General features: G+C 39.6%; 1 protein-coding gene across 1 annotated transcript in view; it reads left to right on the forward strand.

Moving 5' to 3' along the window:
* CDH7 (cadherin 7) overlaps positions 1–20,925 on the forward strand; it is a 116,216-nt gene that overhangs the window by 64,515 nt on the left and 30,776 nt on the right. Inside the window, exon 7 of the mRNA XM_053913341.1 lies at positions 9,633–9,886. Coding sequence (XP_053769316.1) covers positions 9,633–9,886 — 254 coding nt within the window. The remainder of the gene's footprint in view (positions 1–9,632; positions 9,887–20,925) is intronic.

Below are 20,925 nucleotides of genomic sequence, written 5' to 3' on the forward strand. Positions count from 1 at the left end.
TGTGTTTCCCTTCAGTGATGGGAGCCTGGTGTCACACAAAGGCAATGACCGTGTCTCGGTTCCACAGAAACCATGGCTTTTTCATAGACTTAGCTGTGGCCACAAGGATTGGGGTAAATGTCCGAGGCTCTGCACAACTGTCCAGGAGAGCTCAGACCCTGTCTGCAGTCAGCTGGTCGGTCCCCCCTCGTCCCTCAAAGATTTGAATGTGGCCTGAGGAAGGAGTTGAATAGCCATGGATAACACTGCTCCCCATGTAGACAAGGAAAGGGAGACAGTCTCGCAGGTCCACCTGTGCAGATTCAGCATGTGAGATAACAGTAAAGTTCAGAGAGTTAGGGGTGTCATGTGGAAGGGCATGTGGACATCAGATGAGGCCATGTCGGTGGAGAGGCCCCTTCATGCCTTTGTGCCTCCTTCCCAGGGCCACGGTTGGTAAATAGGAGCATGTAGGTACCACGATTTGAAACTAAGAGTGGGTCATAAATAATTTTAAAAGGTATTTTAGGTACAGCTATAGTAAAATATACTACAGAATAGAAAATTACATTTTCTAATTTTCTTGATCCCTTATTATTGGAACTGTCTGTGATAATTCTAATTCATGTCAAGCATTTCAATTCTTTTCAAAGGACTGTATTATAATGATTATCAGTATTTATTCAAAGTGTTGTCATTTTTCTGGTTTTAGTCAAATTGCATACCTTTTGTTATTACACTTAAGGCCTTGTTGTGATTTGTTTCTTGTCTTGCCCCTTCTTAATCCATAAGCGCTCTTGGTTGTGCTTCTTCCTGTTCCCATTGGCACGATCCTAAGGTTGGGGATCATTGCTTCCCTCCAAAACCATTATTCTAATAGCTCCTGAGCTTGTGACCTGCTTCTAGGTTCTCAACTCCTAAATCCATGCTTTAAAAAAAATGGCTGTTCAAAACGCCACACTATTTTATTTGTATTGTTTTAACCAGTTTGAAAAGAATCTACCTGATACCAGCAAATAAAAGAATCATAAGAGCAAACAAAAGGAAACAGAAAAATAGTCACTAATGGAGTTATAGAAGTTCTAAAAGTATTCATTGAAGAACTACTGGAATTCATGAGAGCTTTCAATACGGAGAGCTACAGAAGTCACTTAAGAATGGGGAGCTTCCTGACACCTCATGTGAACAGTTGGCCTTCAGTCCAGCCACAGAGCTGTGGATGGAATATCCATCCCTCTGATCCTCATTTCTGCAATCCGCCACGTAAAAACCACGGAGTCTGCAGGCCTCCCCAAAGCAGCCTTTTCCCCTAGCCCAAGTGCTGTTTTATCATGAAGCAACAGACCCCGCTAGTCTCTGTTGAATTAGTGTCTTTGCTTACATTTTTAAAAAATAAAGTCTCTTTGGAGTGCTTTTCTCAGAATGAAGGGCATCTGTCCCTAAGATGTTCTGATTCTGTCAGAATTACAACTGCTTGTGGCCCTCCAGGATAGGATTTCGATTTTTATTTAGTTATGTTTCTCAAGATTTCAGGGAAACTGGGGTAAAATTCCATCCCAGGTACAGCATTTCATCTCTGGAACAACGTTTTCAGAGACTCCCTATAGCCAGTGGAGTCTGAAAATAAAAGTACAAATTTCATAAACTCAGTGCCTTTTCTGTATTCAGGATCCCAGTCACCAGGGCATTCTGACCAAAACCAAGAAATTATGAAAGAATACAAATGAGGCCTTCTTCCATTGTTCCTGGAATATTTTAAATTTTCACTGCGATAGACAATCGGATGCTATGGGCAGTCTGCAAAAATGAACCATGTGTTGATGGGTTTTCCAGTCTCTCCTAACTATAGGATGGCATTTGCAACCCCACACTGCTGGGGTGTGGACAAGGTTTTGTGGACAAGTGTTCTCGTTCTGATGATTCTGAGTGTCTCTCAATAGCACTTCACTTTTGGACAACGGGGTGCCAGTGTCCGTGCAGCTAAAGTCATTTCTTTCGGAATTGTGTTATTTTGTACCTGTAAATTGTGCTTGATAATCATCCCTACTTATTTTTTCTCTATTCACAATATAGTCAAACCTGAGTCCATTGCTTTTTCATAAATAGTGCACCATCATCATTTTATTGAGATTTATTCTAGTTTGAGGCAACTATTACCGTATTTTGAAATATTTATATATGCCATTCTTGGCATAGGGTGAACTGAGGAATAGGGAGAGATGAACATAAAAACAATCTTGTCATTCATTTTTATTTTAATAGTTTATTTTTATTGTATTTTTCCATTACCATTTATCCCCCTTACACACTCTTCCACATCCACCCAGCCCCTTCCCGCCACAATCAACACAGTTTTGTCCATCTTTAAAAATATATATATTAGAAAAAAATTAGTACAGAATTGTGAAATATTAGCTTTAGTTATATTATTGTTCAATATCTTATATAGAAAATATTTATTCACATGACTAAATATGCTGAATCCACAGGGTAAAAACAGCTGTAGGTGTTTTCATAGAGCCACTTTTTAAATAGTTTAATTGTGTTTTCCATACACTAAGATAAAACATTGCACAGTGTAAAGCGATGACAGAAGTACAGTTTAAGAACGTTAAAACAATGTGCATGCTATTCCTGTGACCACTTACGAATGATTTGATGACAGCATTTATAACCAGCCACACAGGCTTCCAAATGCACAAAGTGTAAACATAAGTATCATCCCATGTGCGTGAACTCTCACCTTCTTCTCACCTGAATTCTTTTTACCTTTCTGTATCAGAATGTTCAGTTCAGGCAGTTTAGTCTTTTATTTTCCCTGAGATGTGGCAGTCCTTCTTCGAACATACCTCGGTTTTCAATGTAAGACCTCTGTTGGGGTTACAGACGGAATATGGAATTTTGCTTCTATAAAATACATGGCCACAGAGTTATAGTACAGTAAAAAAATGAACATTTTCAAAGTGCATTTCCTTTAAAGCTTAAGCACACATCCAGTCTGGGTTCGTGGGTGCCTTGTTTGGTGGCTCATTTTTTTAAAGCTTCTTCAGTCCAGTTGTGCTGTTCTGTCTTCCTAATTTCCCCCTTTCCACACCCTAACAAAGGCGAAGTGAGGTCGAAGCCATCAGATGATAGGGCGTGGTGGTGGAGGTGCTGACAAAGTGGCCAGCCCCGTGCACTGTCGGGCAGGAGAAGGTAGAATATGCAGTGTCTTGTCAACTTTCAACTCCACGGCACACATCCCGGAGTCTGGGCTTTCCTCTCTGGTTATCGACGTGCGTCCTTCTCTACTGTGTGCAGCAATGAGGGGCTGTTGCCCAGAGTCAAGTTTGTGTTTCACTGTTTCATGTACTGCTGCTGCTGTGTGGTGGAGAAACATGAAACCAAAAATGGTTCCAGTTGATTTTTCTTCTTCTCATTATGCTTTTCATTCGGAGGTTTTATTCAGTTAATCCCGCTGCTATGGATGCACCTTGCTCCAAATGAAGCAAAGATATTTCTCTTAATTGACTAGAAAAGTAAACGTTTTGCATTATTTTAGCTTTAAAGGCTGGATGTGATAAGATTCGTAGAAACTCTCATTTGGTGAACTTCTGAATTTCAGATTTTATTTTCCAATGTATTCAACTTCTTGTTCCTTTGTGATACACCAGTGGACCCTAACAACAGTTTAATGGTTATGCACACACGTGCATGTAGACACGCTCTCATCCGTGTATTAAAGTTTAGAACTTGTCTTTGAATAGTGAAAATTAGATATAGATTTAGGGTCTTAAAAGGAAAGTAAGAAATGACTCTTTGAAGTAAGTTGACAGTAATGTAAATGTCAATACATGATAGCTTCCATCAAAGAGATGACCCTGCTTGCTTAGGAACATTGGTTTTCTTTGATTTCGACAGTTTTAGCAAAACCATGCTGTCAGAAGGTATGTTATGTCAAGGACATTTTCCAATGACTCCATCAGGAATGTCATTTAATTTTTTGCTTAGTGCAAGTCACAGATAATGTATAATGTTTGTTATCTCTGTCTTTCTCCATGGTGTGTTGTTGCCTAAATTCAACGGGAAGAATTCCTAGAAAGATACATTTAAGAAATAGATGGAGGAGGACTTAGTGATTGTATAAGGAACGTTGGAGGGAGAATGTAAGGTCACACTGAAACTTTCTAGTGTGAGTAACTAGATGAATAACTGTGTCATTCCTTCGTGATGGGAGTGTGGAGATGAGGCATGGGGGTGGGACATGTTCCATCTGAGGTACCTGTATACCAGGTAGACATGTCTAGGATGCCATGAATAAACCTCTGTGGCTCAGAGAGATCTAGAGGACAACTTAGGTTTGGAAGTCGGAAGTATGTGCACAGCAATTCAAAGTAAAGGGACAATTGAGGACACGCACAGCATGTCTATACCACGGCGGAAGACTGTGTTAGACGTTGCTTGGTGCCACAGACACATTTAAGGTTAGGGCAGAGAAAGATGCAGAGATGGGAAATTGTTTCATTCTTCTACAATGAAGGTATTTTAACAGAGTTTATAATAACTGATCAATAAAGCAAATAAAAACTCACATTGAGATAAATAAGAGAAATTACATATACTAATACTTATGGAGGGAGCTAATGGATCCTGGGATCTCTGCTAGACAGTGAGGATAGGACATAACCCGTGAAAAGGAAGGGATTAGAGGCATCCAGGACCTGGCGTTCGCAGAAATTCCCACGTCTAGATCTAACCCCTCCCGCCCAGTTTCTCGCGCCCGAAGATTTGATCATTTGGGAGGATGTGGAGAGCAACAGAATGTGCTTTGATCCAAAACACGGGTGGGCTCTCCAGAGAAAGAAATCTTATTACAGATGACAAACACTCTAAGTTCTTGTGTACAAAATCAACGTTAAACCTACGACACTAAATAATTGGACACACTTACATGCATTTTCATACACACATGCATGTATACACGTGTGCACACACACACCGATGACAGCATGCCATGGCTAAAAGGACAGAGCCATGGAAGAACTTCAGGATTTAATGAATAAATTCCTGAAACATCAACAACGGCATTGACCCAAAATGCCAGATCTAAAAGCGAGTCACTGAGCTTCATGACAGTGTGTTCTGCTACAGACCGACAGTCGGGCTCTAGGGAGGGAAAAAATACAGAGCGATGATTGTATTAAATGAACCTAAATTATATTCCATCTGAGATCATGCGATTGAAAAAGCTAAACATGGCAGCAGGAGCTATTGAGATCCCTCAATTTGCGGCAATTATGTATTTTTTTAATTCAAGAGATAAATATTATAAACTGACTTTGCCGGAAACATGGGGCAACCAGAAGAAAAAGACATAGTTTTTCCTTTTGATATGCTCTTATTCTAGGGTGTACAACCTTTTGGTGTCTTTGGGCCACACATTAAATACATTGCAACACGTAATCACAAAAAAAATCTCATACATTTTAAGTAAATTTACGATTTTGGGTTGGGCCACATTCACAGTCATCCTGGGCTGCATGTGACATGCAGGCTGCAGGTTGGACACCCTGCCAGGAAACAGTGGCACTAACAATAGTATAATAGTAACAGCAAATACTTGTACAGTGATTACTCTGTGTAAGTCACTGTTTCAGGTGCTTAAAATTTATATAATTTGTTGCAACACTATGAGTTTGGTGAGGCAGGCAGGTACTTACTTACCAGTGATAATGCCATACAATACTATGAGGCCCTAATTGCTCTTGGGGATAGGAGAACTTGTTTTGGCAGAAAGGGGATGTGTGGTGGATGGGCATGCCCTTGAGTTCACATAGTCTGTCCACCATCAAGTCCACATACAATTTTGGAACTCTCTGCTCTTTAATAATAATACCAACCTTGCATGTTTTTAAATGCATGTTAAAGATGTGTATAAAACTCCCTGTTTGCAGGTAGCTCACAGTGAAACACGTTTTATTATTAGGTAAGGGATTATTGGAACACTCAAAGATTTTAATAAGAAATGGCAGAAGAACTTGTAGGAGAAAGAAGGAGTCACGGGTGATAGGACCCGGCAGAGACAAAGTGTGCTGTTTCTAGTGCACACTTCATTGTGATCGCAGTGGAGGGGCGGGAGGAAGAGAGGCGGGCTTGCAGTCTGGAAGGATGAGCTGACTCTTTTGTGCTCCTTAGACCAGAGGTCAGCAAACAGCTGTTTGCCTGTTTTTGTAACAGCTGAAGAGCTAGGATAGTTTTACATTTTGAAATGATTGAAAAGAAATCTAAATAAGAATGTTGGGTGATGGGTGAAAGTTATATAGAATTCAGGTTCCAGCGCCTGTAGAAACAGTGTGATTGGCCAAGGCCACCTGAGATCATTTGCATGTGTCAGAATTCATTGGTGGGGCCTTCAAAGCCTAATTTACTTACTAGCTGGTCCTCCTAAAATGAGGTTGCCAACCCTTGCCTTAGTTACAATGTTTAGCTGTCTAAATCCTAAAGTTCATCAGGCTTTGATGGCAAAAAAACAGCCCAATTTTGTTGTTTGGAAAAGACTATACCAAAAATGCTACTCCCCTCTTTCAGGGTCTCTGACACAGATGTCCACTGACAGGTGGAAGAGCACCTTCGAGCCATCTCAGGGTGGCTGTGTGTGTCAGTAGTTTGGGTCTCCGTGACTTGCCTGTGATTCCAGGCTCTTGTCAATCCTACATGCTGTTTGCTGATGTGGGCAACAGCACAGTGTTTTGGTTACATTTCCAGTTATATATAGTGTCCAGTGATATGTGGGCTCACACACTGAATAGGACCTGTCTAAACCTTACCCATGTCTCCTTCCCTTTCCCCTTTCCTTGTCCTCCCTCAATTGTCATTTTAACTTTTTCCCCCATATAGCCCTGCTCATTCAATCTAAGAGTTATGAAATGTATTGCTTATATAAAAATCAATAAGAAAAGGAAACAGGAGTTAAAATTTTATTGCATAAGCCTTTTCTTCAATTAGTTTAACAATCCTATCCATCACACCACACCCCTCTTTGGAAACTAGATGTCTGGCCGATTCTGATTTGCTCTGAAAATCATTTGGTGCGGCAATTCCTTTTGTCTGTAATTTTGATTCATGGTCCTTCGTATGAATTATTTTATTGCTCTATTTTCATAATAGCTTTTAGGCAGCCAATCATCATGCAAGATACTGTGTTTCTTTATGATTCAGTGGCATCCAGATGTCTGTACTTCATGTTGTTGCCTTTTAGACACATTTAAAAAAACAAGTCGCTTTAGAATAATTGCATTCATTTGTGCAGTAAACTTTAAATTATTCTGTCACAAGTCAGTCAAACTTTACCTTGAGTACAGAAACACTTGGTATCCCTTGTGGTAAACCTGAATGACTATCTTAAAAGTTGTGGTGGTTTTCAATTATTTTAAAAGAAGATGGTTAACATGATTTTTTAAAAAAACACATTCTACCATATAGAGACCCAATGTATGAAAGAAAGATGTCTCTCATATGATTTGTCAGTTTTATAAGTAATATAAGGAAAAACTGAATAGGCTAATACCCAAGACACTTACATGTTTAGAGTTTCTAAGTAAATGTATTTAGGTAAATAAGAATGCTTTGTCCTATTCTCAGCAGTAGCCAAATTAAATGTTGGATTCCATGTATAGACTCCCCAAAAACTTGAACAACAGGGTCAGGTTTCCTACAGGAGGATTCACATCAAATTACCTGGTGCCTTTTACAAATACATCTGCTTGTGTCTTGTCCAGGTTCCGCTGACTCGGAATCTTGGAAGGGGCCAGGCGTGTGTTAGAAAGCTCCCCAGGCAGGTCCGGGTCCTCACCTTTGGCTGAGGGCCCTTGGGCTCGAAGTACGTTTCAGATGATAGACAAACGGAAAGGTGGCCTTATGGACATATCAGTGAATCTGTTACCAAGGTGCTGTAGGGCCCTGTCTACCATTTTTTCCTGAAAACTCAGATAAGAATTAAGCATTTTTTCATAGTAATTCTATGACAGTATCTGTGGTGGGGAGAAACAATATACCTGTCTCTTCCCCAACTCCCACGTCAGCGTCAGGGATTTCTGGGACAAAGGTGTAGTTCACTTTTAAGGCCCCTGTAGCCTGGGTATGTGCATTCTAGTTTTTTCTAATTAAAGAAGAATTTATTGAGCCCCTTCTATGTACCAAATTCCTAATAGGCATTGAGAATGTTAGTAATGAACAGAACAGTCTGGAGCTTACAATCTATTGGATGAGACAGATGCTAAGCAAGTAAGTGTTTCAGTAAGAGCTTCCTGGTCTAGATCTCATAATCCTGTTTTGAGTATTGATTTATATATATTTCCCTCAGTATTAATCAGAGATGAATCATGGGATCTCTGTGTAATATTTGTGTGGAAACGCATGGTGTGTAAATTTATATTCTTATACATATGTGTGTTATATTTTATATAAGTAGTGTATATACATAGTATATATTGTATATATGTAGTGTCTGCCTGTCTTATACAGATATATACACTCTGTTGTCTTTTTGTGACTATATTGTTTTGTAAATTTTAATCCGCACCCATCCTTCTGGGGGGAGGTGGCATGCTTGCGTGTCTGTATGTGCACACGCATGCTCAGAGACATGGGCAGATTTGGGTTACAGTTCTCAACATCACATTGTAGCCCGTTTTTCTTAGTGCTTTTTTTTTTTTTTTGGTTAAATACTGACCGTAAATTATGCCTTAATTGATAGTATTTCTTTCCATTTCTTTATGTTTTGACATTTTTGTATTACCTCATAAAATATAAAGACTATTTTGGGACATATTTTTAGTGGTGAGACTGAGATTGAAAATCACACACACACACACACACACACCAAACAACAACGAAAAAGAAAAACGGTGACTCTCTGTGTCCCTTGGAGAAAGAGAACCACACTACTGTTGGCAGAACCTCACCACGGCGTGGGTGTAATTCTTTTTCACACGTGTTGCTGCCCTGGTACATTTCTTTCTCCTTACAGCCTTTTAATCTGCCATATGGTTTGACTCGGGTCACTGTTTTGGAGGATAGTGTTAGCATGTTAATCCTCATAAAAAGTTACAGAATAGACGTTGTGGACCATAACTGCCGACGATCTACCATAGAGAGCATGTGTCCTGATGGAGGTAGCAGAGGGGTGGCTCAGTGTTTCTCGGAGTCGCTGTGTGAACAGGCTGCCTGTGGAATACCTGAGCCCTCAAAATCCATAAAAGTGTCCTTTTAATGAGAAATTCAGTTGAAAGTTACATTCCTCTTTACTTTTAATGTGCCCCCATGGACAGTGCAGTTCAATTACATGGTCGAAGGACATCACATCGAGGGCCCCATGGGAAAAGAGTTTGAAATCTCATCTGTTGTCTTTCAGATAATATTCTCATGTCCTGTATTTGACCAGGCAATGGGTGGAAGCGGGGTGGATTAAATTAGTTCAGAAGCACGTACCATTTTCTGAGTACCAGCAAAGTGGCAAGGATTTTGGTTGGCATTATTATTTATTACTTTTGAATGCTGATGGTGCATTTTTGTTGCTGAGTCCTCCCCATGCATATTGACGTTCATAAATGAAAAGGCTCTGCTTTATGGGCTATTTAATTGGTAATTTAATTTTCCTAATAACTTTCTTGCAGGACCTGGATTTTGAAGCCAAAACAAGTTACACACTACGGATAGAAGCTGCAAACAAGGACGCCGACCCTCGCTTTCTGAGCTTGGGGCCGTTCAGCGATACGACGACGGTGAAGATAATTGTGGAAGACGTGGATGAGCCCCCCGTGTTCTCCTCCCCCTTGTACCCCATGGAGGTGTCGGAAGCCACCCAGGTCGGGAACATCATTGGTACTGTCGCAGCTCACGACCCAGACTCTTCCAACAGCCCCGTGAGGTAACAGCTCTTTGCTCTCCGTCTCTGTGCTGCTTGCGCAGCCCATGTTCCTGCCTTACGATGCTTTTGGTTCATAGCAAATAAAACCCATTTTGTCTCTGCATTGAGTCATCACAGCAGATGTGAAACAGGATCTGAACAACTCAGCTTTTTACTCACTCAAAATGTGTCACCTGATCTTCCCAAGCCATTATCATGGGGCGATATTGTCAGGCCTCTTATTATCCACAAACAATAGCTGATGATCCCATTCAGCCAATTATCCTAGGCTCTTTCAGAGCAAACTGTTCAGAGGGGAAGTGATGCATGTCCTAGTTACAGGACGCATGCGTGTATCAGAAAACGAATTTCATAGATAATTGAAGTTAGGGGTGTATTATTAAGCAAATCCTTTTTTATATTGGTCTGTTTGGATCATATATATTATTTAGTTATTATCACTTATATAAAATAATACCTAATAAATGTGTAGGGACTGTTTCTAAATGTCCATTCAGTCATCCTGTACAGAGATTAGATAGTTGTAACAACTGGTCTCTTTTGTACTAACGGGATTAGTCCTAAAAGCATGTCAGTGTATCAGTGTTCCATTTCACAGTTTTTGCCTGTAGTTTATAATCTGAAATCTGTTAGTTTTGTGTATGCATGTGTTTGTATGTGCACATATGATAAATTATCTTTTTAAGTGAATATTATATATACAGTGTACTTGAGGTTATGTTTATTACATGTCTTTATTTGGGATCTTAAGTAAGACTTTTCAGTATGAGAGTTTGGATTTGACTACATAGTCTATAAGAATCAATAAACAATGAACATTTGTCAAAAATCAATGAACACTTTATATTCAGGTATGTTTGGTTTATAGCACAGCCTTTTAGATTTAACCCATACTTAAAAATTCTAAGTGTGTTTTATCTAAATTCTGACCTGTATGGACATTGACTACAAAGTGTGATAAAAAATCTGTTTTTATATATATATATAAAACAGGCACATACATGTATATATACGTGTGTGTGTGTGTGTGTGTAGCTTCTCTCTTTTGTCTGACGTTGATATTTAGCCTGGTAAAGAATTGGTATAAAATAATTGTTATTACAAAGCTGAACTCCTAGTCATTGTTTCCCTGTCTATATAAGAAATTCAGACTACGTGGATAGATATATTATTCTAAATGCAGTGATCATAAACCATTTTTAGAATCATGTTTATTTTAAGAATGTAATCTGTGCACTAGAATGTTTGTGACTCACAAATACACCAGATAGAGTAAGCCTTCTCCTCTTCCATGTTAGAGCCCAGCCTTCCTGCCAAAGCCACTCCCTGACTTCAGCTCGGCTCCATCCACCGAGTCTCCCTGACTCCCACATGCTTGAATTAGGGTTTTGTTATGGCCTCACCTCTCCTAGTGACACGAGGAGTCTCTTTCCCTCGTGAGCAACAGCCACGGCACAATTGTAGCCATAGATCAGGTACTCAGGATAGTCTTGCTTCTGCTTAAATTAGTTCATTTTATGGGACAAGAGAGAATGCTTTCATAAGGAAGAAGACAAAAATAAGGAAATTGTGACTTATTGCACTGGTATTTTTACTTGTTATGCTGTTGAACCTTTTTAGAGTGAATATTACACTTTTTATAATATGGTACTATATAATTTGGGGAAGAAGAAGGGTGACCAGGCCCAAGTGGGCAGTGGCTGCAGGCGGAGGTGAAGCGAGCCCCGTGCATGTTCTCGGAAGCACAGAGGCAGAAGGGACGCTGACAGTTTGGAACTTGAAGACCTCTGTGGCCTTAGTGAAAGAGAAGCTGGCCTGCACCACATTTTTACCTCATTTTAACTGTCTTAAAACCAAAAAAGGTGACTTAAAAGTTCAGGTTAGTACTAACTTGTGTCTTCTGATCCCTGAATCTATCTCACAGTAGGGAGAGACGGACTTTATGCAGAGTGAACTAAAATGTTATTTTTGTGTGACTATTTCTTTTTGCATTTGTAAGATTGACTTATTGACTTAGATTTAACAATCAAATTCTTGACTTATTTATTTGTATAAGCCCAGGAAAGTCATCTGTAGCTTATGTTTTTCTGGATAGGTCTCTCATATATTTGCCCGTCCCTGTCCATTAAGGATATCCTTTAAGCCTGTCTCACTTTGTAGTTTGGTGAGTAGATGTGTACCTCTGTGCATTTCGGCAGGACTGGCCCTCTTCCCAGCGCCCCTGTGTGCGGGGAGACCTAGGGAATGCCACTTAGCCTGCTAAGTTCCATATAACCCAGTAAAAAGGAAGAGCAACCCTGCTCCCTGCTTTAGCCCAGGTGTTTTGAAGATCAAGTAAGAAAGGCAAAGTAACTGATACTTTTAAACTGGAAACCGTGACTGAAGTGTTAAGAGGTACTATGATTATGCATTTTATATTCAGGTATGTTTGGTTTATAGCACAGCCTTTTAGATTTAACCCATACTTAAAAATTCTAAGTGTGTTTTATCTAAATTCTGACCTAACTAAATTCAGTTATTACAGCTTACTGTGTTTTCATGCCATTTTTATTTCAAAGTCAGTAACATCAGGGAAACGAGATGTTTTACAAGCAACTATGTTGAAAATCATTTTGTAGTCACATATGTTCCAATACATAGAAAATATTACATAGATGTTTAATAGCCGTAAGTATGTGTTTGTATTTGGGTATTCAAATAACAATCAAAACGTAAGCAATGCTTGGGTAGATAGCACAGCCTTCTGAGGTCCTGGGAAAAGTGTTCTTCAGTTTGAGATGAACCTGAGGATTCTTAATTGTGAGCTTTGTGCTTCTACACCTTCAGAAATAGTATAGTTCTTAGAGGAAAGGAGAAGTGGTATTTGTTTCCTTGTAATTGTTTAAAATTAGGGCAATACTATTTGAATTGTAAAGCAGTATGGGAAGTTGGATAATTACTGTTTGAATTTATTCACATTCTTTTTTTTTTAAATTTTTGTTATTCAATTACAGTTGTCTGCATTTTCTCCCCATTCTTTGTAGTAGATTACTGAAATCTAGCATATGCCATTTACATTTGGAATATTTTTTGATATGTGGAGTAAGATTAAAATTCTAGAAAGAAATACACTGACTTGCCTCCAGCAAGGTACAATTGAGATCCTCTTCCCCAGTAATCTCTGCCTTGCCCAGAATTTTAAAAATTTTATCTACTTGTGGCACCAGTCAAAAATTATTCCTAAGTACTCTCTGTGCATCTGCCCTTCTCTTACAAAAAGACTGGGCTCCTTAACCACCAGAGAGCATCTGGATGGTTAGAAGTTCAGTGGAAGTGGAGGGAAGATGAAACAAACCCGGAACCCAGCGACGGGCTAGAACAGAACCCCACTGTGAACTCTTTCGTCCTTGTGATCACTTGCCCACCGGCCACGTGGGGCACCCAGCCCAACATGTCATGTACACTTTGATTTCCTCCTTTCCCAGGGGAAACGAGAAGCCAAAGCTGCACATTAGGTGATATCTGAGGTCACTTAGCCAGAAAAAAAGGGGCCGTTTTGAAAGCAACACAGATTACTGAGGGTCAGCATGTTTCTGGCGTGTGTGTGTGTGTGTGTATATTTTTTTAATTTTATGTAGTCTAATGGTGCTAGTTGCTTACCATTTCCTATAAATTTTGGCCCTGAATACCAAATATCAGGCTTTATGTATCAAACTTTCCCGGACAGATTGTGTTCTGCTGATTCTGATCATGTCTCTGAACAGCGGAAACTTCTCTTCTATGTTTGTCATCGATAAGCTGATACAAACTGGAAGAGCAGCCCAGAGTCTAGGGGGACAGCTCCATCCTCAGGTCGGCGTCAGTGGATGGGTCAATGAGTCCACATATGTGTGTTAAGAACCTGCTTTGAGCATGACGTTGGGGAAAAATTGTCAGGAAAAGCAAAGATGAATAAAACATTTCCTCTGACCTCAAGTAACTTACAGTCTGGTGGAAAAATAATTGATTCCATAAAAGTTAAACAGTACAAGGGGGAAGTGCCGGTGCTGGCACACTGTGAGATAAAGCTGCCACTCCGGGTTCACCAGACTTGGGACTTCATTTCAAGGGGCTGTGGCGTAAACAGGGTTTGAGGGATTGGGGTATTCAGACCAGCTAAGAAAACATTATGCAAACTCTGTTTATGTTTTATTTAGTAATATCCTCAGAGTCCAGTGCTATACTATTAAATCAGCAAATTTATTTCTGTGGGCAGCACAGCAAGCCCGCAGTCCCTATGCCCAAAATAGCCAACGAATTGCAATATAATGTTGTTACAAGTGCGATCGGACATGAAAGGGGGAGGGTGAATAAAAATTAATGAGGATCATTTTCAGCATTTCTAACAATGTACATCCAGAACTGTATTTGTAGTTATGTTTAAGGATTTTGGGATGGTAATATTTACCTACAGGCTCTCTTTGCCTTCCTGGTAAAGTATGTTCTCAGATAAAAGGTGATAAAATAGTATCAGATACTACATTATGGAGTGTGACTAGTGTGAACATGTTTGGGGTGTTTGAATAATTCAGTGTGTGTTTTTGCATATATTTGTACATATTATTTTGATCTAAATATATTTGTACATATCTGATTATCCTGAGAAATTTAGAGATCCAGGAACAAATAGAAAAATAGGGGTTCATTCAAAAAGTAGCAGAAATGAAGTCCATGAGGAAAATAGGAGTTGTAATCTATTTCAAAATGCTGCCGAATTTAATATAATTATCAATAAAAATAAAAAGTGTATGGTCAGGTATGGTGAAAATAAGTTTTCATTAGACTAGTGCACTTAATATCTAAAGATAATTTTCAAAACTGAATAAGTAGGAAATTCCTAATTTATATGAACATTTTTCTATCATTTATTGCTGTAGAATTAGAACTCTACTCAGAGCAGAAATCTTCCAAGTTAGCTTTTAGGGAGACTCCAGGTGAAATGAATTTATTGAAGATCACATTTCTTTTGATTTATCCCTTGCAGTATTTTCCTCATTTAAAATGCACATAGAAAAGTCTTATTAATAGAAGAATATGAAATACATACTCTTTTGTGGTGTGTATTCAATGGGAGGTTGAAAGATTAGGGAAGTAATGTTTGTTTAGCTTTTACTGGACTATAAGCATTCTTTAATTGCAATCAACAGAACTTGGCCATTGGTAACTGAAAAAAGAAGGGATGTATTAAAATAAGTGGGTATAGTTCACAGAATTAAAAGAAACATTGAATAGCCAGTCTCCCTAACAGAAGAGTAAGGTTTGCCTACAAACCTGAGTGGGAGGGATGAGCAGAGGGTCTCTGCAGGTGTGTCGGGGGCAATGACAACTTTTTCCTTTTCTGGAGGCCTTCTGCTTACTGTTCACATTTCTTGCAAAGTGTCTTGGCCTCTGTTAGGGCAAGTGCCCATCTCTTACTCAGGAAGTTCTGGGCATCTTGATTTTGAGTACCATCAAGGTTGCATGAGATTGGGAAGGTTTAAACCCGCAGAGGAAAACCGAGTTGCTGTTATCAGAAGAAGGGGGAGAGGATGCAAACAAACAGGGGCATCACTAAGCATTGAACTCGATAGTTTTATGTTGAAGGAATTCAGTTCTCATTAAGTTCCTACTAGGCAAGCATTACCATTCCTTTGTTATAAAGAAAGATGCTCCTAGTCACACAGTTAGAAAATGTGGTTCCAGGATTTCAGCAAGGTCTGTGTCAAAACCAGTGCACTTCTTAGAGCAACACACACACTCATGCACACGCATACAGGCACACATAAACACATTTCTTTTAGCAATCAAGGTTTCAACTTAAATGATTGAACTATCTCTGTTGTTCAGATTTATCCATGTTTATTTCTTTCATGGGCTTTGGCCAATCAGAGTAGCAAGGAAACATTTGTGTCAGTCTCTCCCACTCACCTACACATTCTATTTGAGAACCTTGACATGCATATCTATAGCTGAGTGACAAGAATTCTGTTTGCAAATATGAAAAGAAAAGACAGTTTAATTGGCCTCCATAGTTTGTGAAACTGCAGCAGTGAAGGAACAGGTGTTTTTTTTAGGAGATTCGTTTTGTAGCAGATGCACAGAACACGGAGGGTGTGCAGGTGTGTAAGATGTGGTCCCAACCCTCTTGTTATCTAGCGGGACATCTTACACAGAAACTTATTTAAAGTCCATGGTAAAACTGGAAATGAGAAATCATCTTGCAAAACCTTCTCATCTTGCAGGTGAGGGAGCAGAGTGTGGCTGGGGACTGGAAAGCCCAGCCGAGTGCTGTGGGTTAGCCGCGGGGTCCTGGCTGTAATGCTGTCCTTTCGCTCCCAGTGTCGGTTCATGCTGGGTCGGCACTAGAGCCTGTAGTGAATGCCCAGTCGCTACCTACTGCGGGCTTTCTTAATGAGAAGTCACTTGTGAATGGCTTCAGGGTTCATTTTAGTTTAGTTTTTTTAGTTTAAATAAATTGACAAAATATTCCAGTAGTGAAAGCTGTGGCATCTAGGGAACAGAGAGATCTAAATGTGAGTCTTCCTACTGGTCCAGTGCCACAGGCATTGAAGAATTTTACTGACAGACTGCATTCTTCATATCAGCCAAGAGGGGCTAATACTTTTTCTATTCGTCCCTTTTTTTTTCTTGCAATAGAAATAGAAATATAGATACTGAAGAAGGGCCCATTTTGGATCACAGTTATTAGTGTGTTTTTTTAAAGTGAGTAGCTTAATGAACAAAACTTTAGAAATTTTGGTTTGACTACGAATTTTTCTACTTTTGTGTTGTTCCTGCCACAGGTACCTCCTGATTTCCCTAAAGTAAATGAATGCCCCTGTTTTGTATTTGACCTGGGGAAATTACAAAGACATGCGGTGACTAGCTGTTAATGTCAGACAGTTGCTAAGGCTGGACACTTAGAAAAATTTTGGAGATCTCTCAGCTCCCTCACTTTACTGATGAATACATTTGAGCTGGGGGAGTAAGTGACCAGGAGTTCCCATGGGGAGTCAGAGCAGCCTGGCGCCCAAATCCCCAGGTCTCTTGACTTCTAATCCTGTGATTTTTATAGTCACACCACACAACTCTGCATTATTTGTGATGATATTTTTAGAAATTATTACCGTTGTGATTTAACAGAATCTTGATACTTTGGGAAGGGGGTTGGGTTGGGGGGTAAAGAAATCTCTGAAAAGTAAGGGATACTGGGTTGGCAAAAATTAGCAGGTGTAGCTTTTAGGATGGACTCTATCTGTATTCTGATACAGTTCTTGGGCTTTCTTCCTAAAACCATTATCCATTTTCATCAAAATGATGTATGGCAGGACCCTGTCCCTAGAGCCTTTGTTTTCATCACAAATTAATCAGCCACATTCATCTCCACAGGCAGAGCTCCAAAGCTTTGTTGTTTGAGGGTCGCCAACTTTAGGCAGGAATGCAGTCCTCTGAGATGGCATCTAAGTGTCTGGTGCCAGAGCTCCGATGGAACTAGGGGGAACTTGGGCGAGGCCAGCACAACCCCTTGCAGCCCACACCACATGTGGGGTCTTAGAGAGGCCCTGAGTACAAAAAAAAAAAAAAAAAAAAAAAAAAAAAAAAAGAGGCAAGACTTGGGATATAATTGGGAAGGCTTGCTGCTATAATGCTAGGGGATTGTCCTCAAGGAATTGTAGCAAGAAAATAATTGGATGGGAGTAGCTACGTGAGGCAAGGCACAGAAATGCAGAGACATAGGATATTGTTAGTCATCAAATAATACATCAGTTTGACTGGCTTAGGGTTTTAGGTAGGAGAGCAGGGATGGGGGAAACAAAAAAGAAGCTGGGCCGTAGAATTGTAGGTGACAGACTAACAGCTCATTTACAGGTAATGAGGTGCGTTCTGGAAAGATGGCCCAGACAGACATGGTTCTGCATCTTGGCTCCCTCAACAAAGCAGCTGTGAGACTTCGGAATCCAGGACTGAAAGGCAGCAGCAACGACGCCTGCTTGCCTTAGTTAGAAATTGTGCTTGGCTAGTAGGCAACAGAGCTTAGCACTAATGACTTACTAATGGGAAGTCTGGAGCTAGGCACTCAAGGACTGATTATTTGGCAGTATCATGTCATCAAGGGCCTTGGCTTCTTATACCACACACTCATCACCTCCTATTTACCAGATGGCTTTTGGATACGGTCCCTTTGTGTTCGTGTCCCCGATGAGAGAGAGAGGAGAAGGGGCAAACATCACATGCCGGCTGAATGAGCCACTTGCTCCTGTCTTAAGGAGGTTTTCAATGATGTTCAACCCAACAACCTTCCTTTGTGTCTCATTTGTTAAAGCTTAGATATAAGGATGCCAGATCTACAGGGGAGACTAGACAACGCTGTTTTTCAGACAGACACATGGCTGCCGCCACAAAAGCAGGGTTCTAGTCATAAGAAGGCAGAATGGATGTTAGGCTCACACATTCAAGTCTCTGTCATCCATGACCTTAAGTAGTTGCTTGAGAAGTCAGAACAAAAAATAAACTGCTTTAAATACTCAACCCATTCGGAAAATGAGAAGTTTAGAAGGAGGAATAGTTTTGGGGAAGGGCTGGCTGATGAATCTGCATTTAGTTATTTTTTGAGCTTGAGTAGATGATGATGGAGGTACCTGAAGTCATTTCCCAAATCTCAGGAATGGGATTGAGGCTGGACCCGCAGGTTTCACTCTGTCTGCTTAAGAAACAGGGCCAAAGCTTTAAGTGCTGTTGCTGCAAAAACAATGGAAGTGACTCTCTAATTGGCCCCTCTCACATAGGGTGAGAAGGGCCAAGTATTTTGGGCTGTAATTTGCAGAAACTAGTGAAGGTAAGTTTGGTCCATGGTTAGAGACTCCATTTCCTTTCCTGTTCAGCCTCTGATTGACTCAGGCAACTGCATGCCTTCATCCCTGGGCCAGTGGACCCAGAGGGCCAGTGAACTGCACAGAGGGTACCCCCCAAACCTCTTCAGGACCTTTCCTCTCCTTTGGCTCAGTCACCCCCTCTTCTAGATTCTAATTCACAGACATTTCTCACCTTCCTAAAACATGCTCATATTTTCTTGGTTAAGGGATAGCTTTTTTTAGGTAACTTTATGTATCAGCTAATGCATCATACATAAATGCTAACTGTTTGCATGTCCAAAGGGGTTGGTAGAAAACAGGAGCCCCTTTAATACAGGGTGGTCTAAGTCATTGTGATTGAAAGACATACCAACCACCACCCCTGTTCTGGACAGCTTGTCTACCCCTTGCTCTTTCTGAGGTCCTCCATCTCCTCTCAAGCCAATACTGCATTCTCTCCCCACATCTGCCCTGACATCATTCATCAGACTCTAGGATAGAAATGCGTTGGTTTCCTCCTAAATATTTATTATATGTTGCTATTTTTAAAATATTTTATTTATATGCTGTATTCCCTGAAATAGAGTGTCACATGCAGGTGCTTAAGGCTAATTGATAATTGCATGAATAATGAAAAGGAGACATGAGATAAGAATGTTGGAATGATTCACAAATTACCAAATATGTATATTCAAGGCTGTGCTATTTAGGGAACACTATGTGAGAATTATAGCTATTAAAAATATATACACTTATAAGTGGATGATATGTAGTTTTTGATATATTGGGTTGGCCAAAACATTTGTTCATTTGATTTTTTTTTCTTGTAAGATGGATCTAGTGGCACTTAGTTGTCTTCAACTTCATTCGAAACAATTTTGTTAGATTGTATTGTGATAGCTATCATATCAGTGTGCATTTTTAAAAAATGTATCAAAATTAGTGAATTTTTGTGTAGCCATTTTAATATTGAAGATGGAAGAAAATAAGCAACATTTTTGGATATTATGCTTTATTACTTCAAGAAAGGTAAAAGTGCAATTGAAATGCAAAAATAGATTGGTGCAGTGTATGCAGAAGGCGCTGTGACTGATTGAATGTGTCAAAAGTGGTTTGCAAAATTTCGTGGAGGTTTCTCACTGGATGATGCTCCATGGTCAGTCAGGTAGATGAGTTGAAGTTAATAGCAACCAAATCAAGACATTAGTTGAGAACAACACTCTACCATATGGGAGATAGCTGACATACCAAATCAATGAAGTTATTGGTGAAAATGAAGTCTTTTATTTTATGGAAAAACCATATAGACTTTTTGGCCAACCCATGGAAATGACTGTGATTTGAGTGATAGAAAGATTGGTGTTCATCGTCATATTCAAAACATGTAAAGGCCTAGGTGACAACTGGTTCTCTAAAAGGTTGGGGGTTTTTCTGTGAGGTGTATAGAAGTTGAAGACATTCAACATGTTAAGTGAATTTTCAAGTTTTCAATGTTCACTATTCAAATCCTAGAAATTTTGAGGCAATTGATAATAGAGGCAAATGTTTTAGTCATTGACTTGAGCTCTGTGGGGAATGAAATGAACAACTTTCCACAAGTGTTGTCAAGTTCAAGGCCTCTTTGCTTGGTTGGAATGTAGAAGTCCATTTGTTCCTGAATATGCAAATGTTACCATAGTGATTTGAAAAATATGAACAAACGAGGCTTTTAGTATTGGCTTAATAGATGCATGTGTTCAAAGGTATTAAGTTATAATCCTCCTGTCAAATATTAATATCAATTCTATTAATTTGTAGATCAGTATGTATGTTATACTTTAAGATATTTTAAAGTACATATACATTGACTATATACATATGTACATATATGTAGTTTATATACACACAGAGATACACACAAAAAGCATGCATATATAGTATGTTCACAATGTGAAATTTTGGCATATAATGTTGGCCTAAAGCGATGTTTCAGGGAAGAAAATCTAGCTATACTATTTAATTTAAAATTAAAGTCCATTTCTAACATTAAATAAAATCCTCTCTTGTTTGTCTGGCTGTTGTGTGGAAAGTGGATTGCGGACAGTAAGAATGGAAATACGTCGATGACGGGTAAAATAATGTAGAACCGGGCTAACGTGGTGGTAACTTGAACTGATGGTGCTGAGTGCAGTTGTCGAGACTTGTGTGCAG

This window comes from Desmodus rotundus, chromosome 10 (assembly GCF_022682495.2).
Source record: "Desmodus rotundus isolate HL8 chromosome 10, HLdesRot8A.1, whole genome shotgun sequence".
In the NCBI taxonomy this organism is placed as follows: Eukaryota; Metazoa; Chordata; class Mammalia; order Chiroptera; family Phyllostomidae; genus Desmodus; species Desmodus rotundus.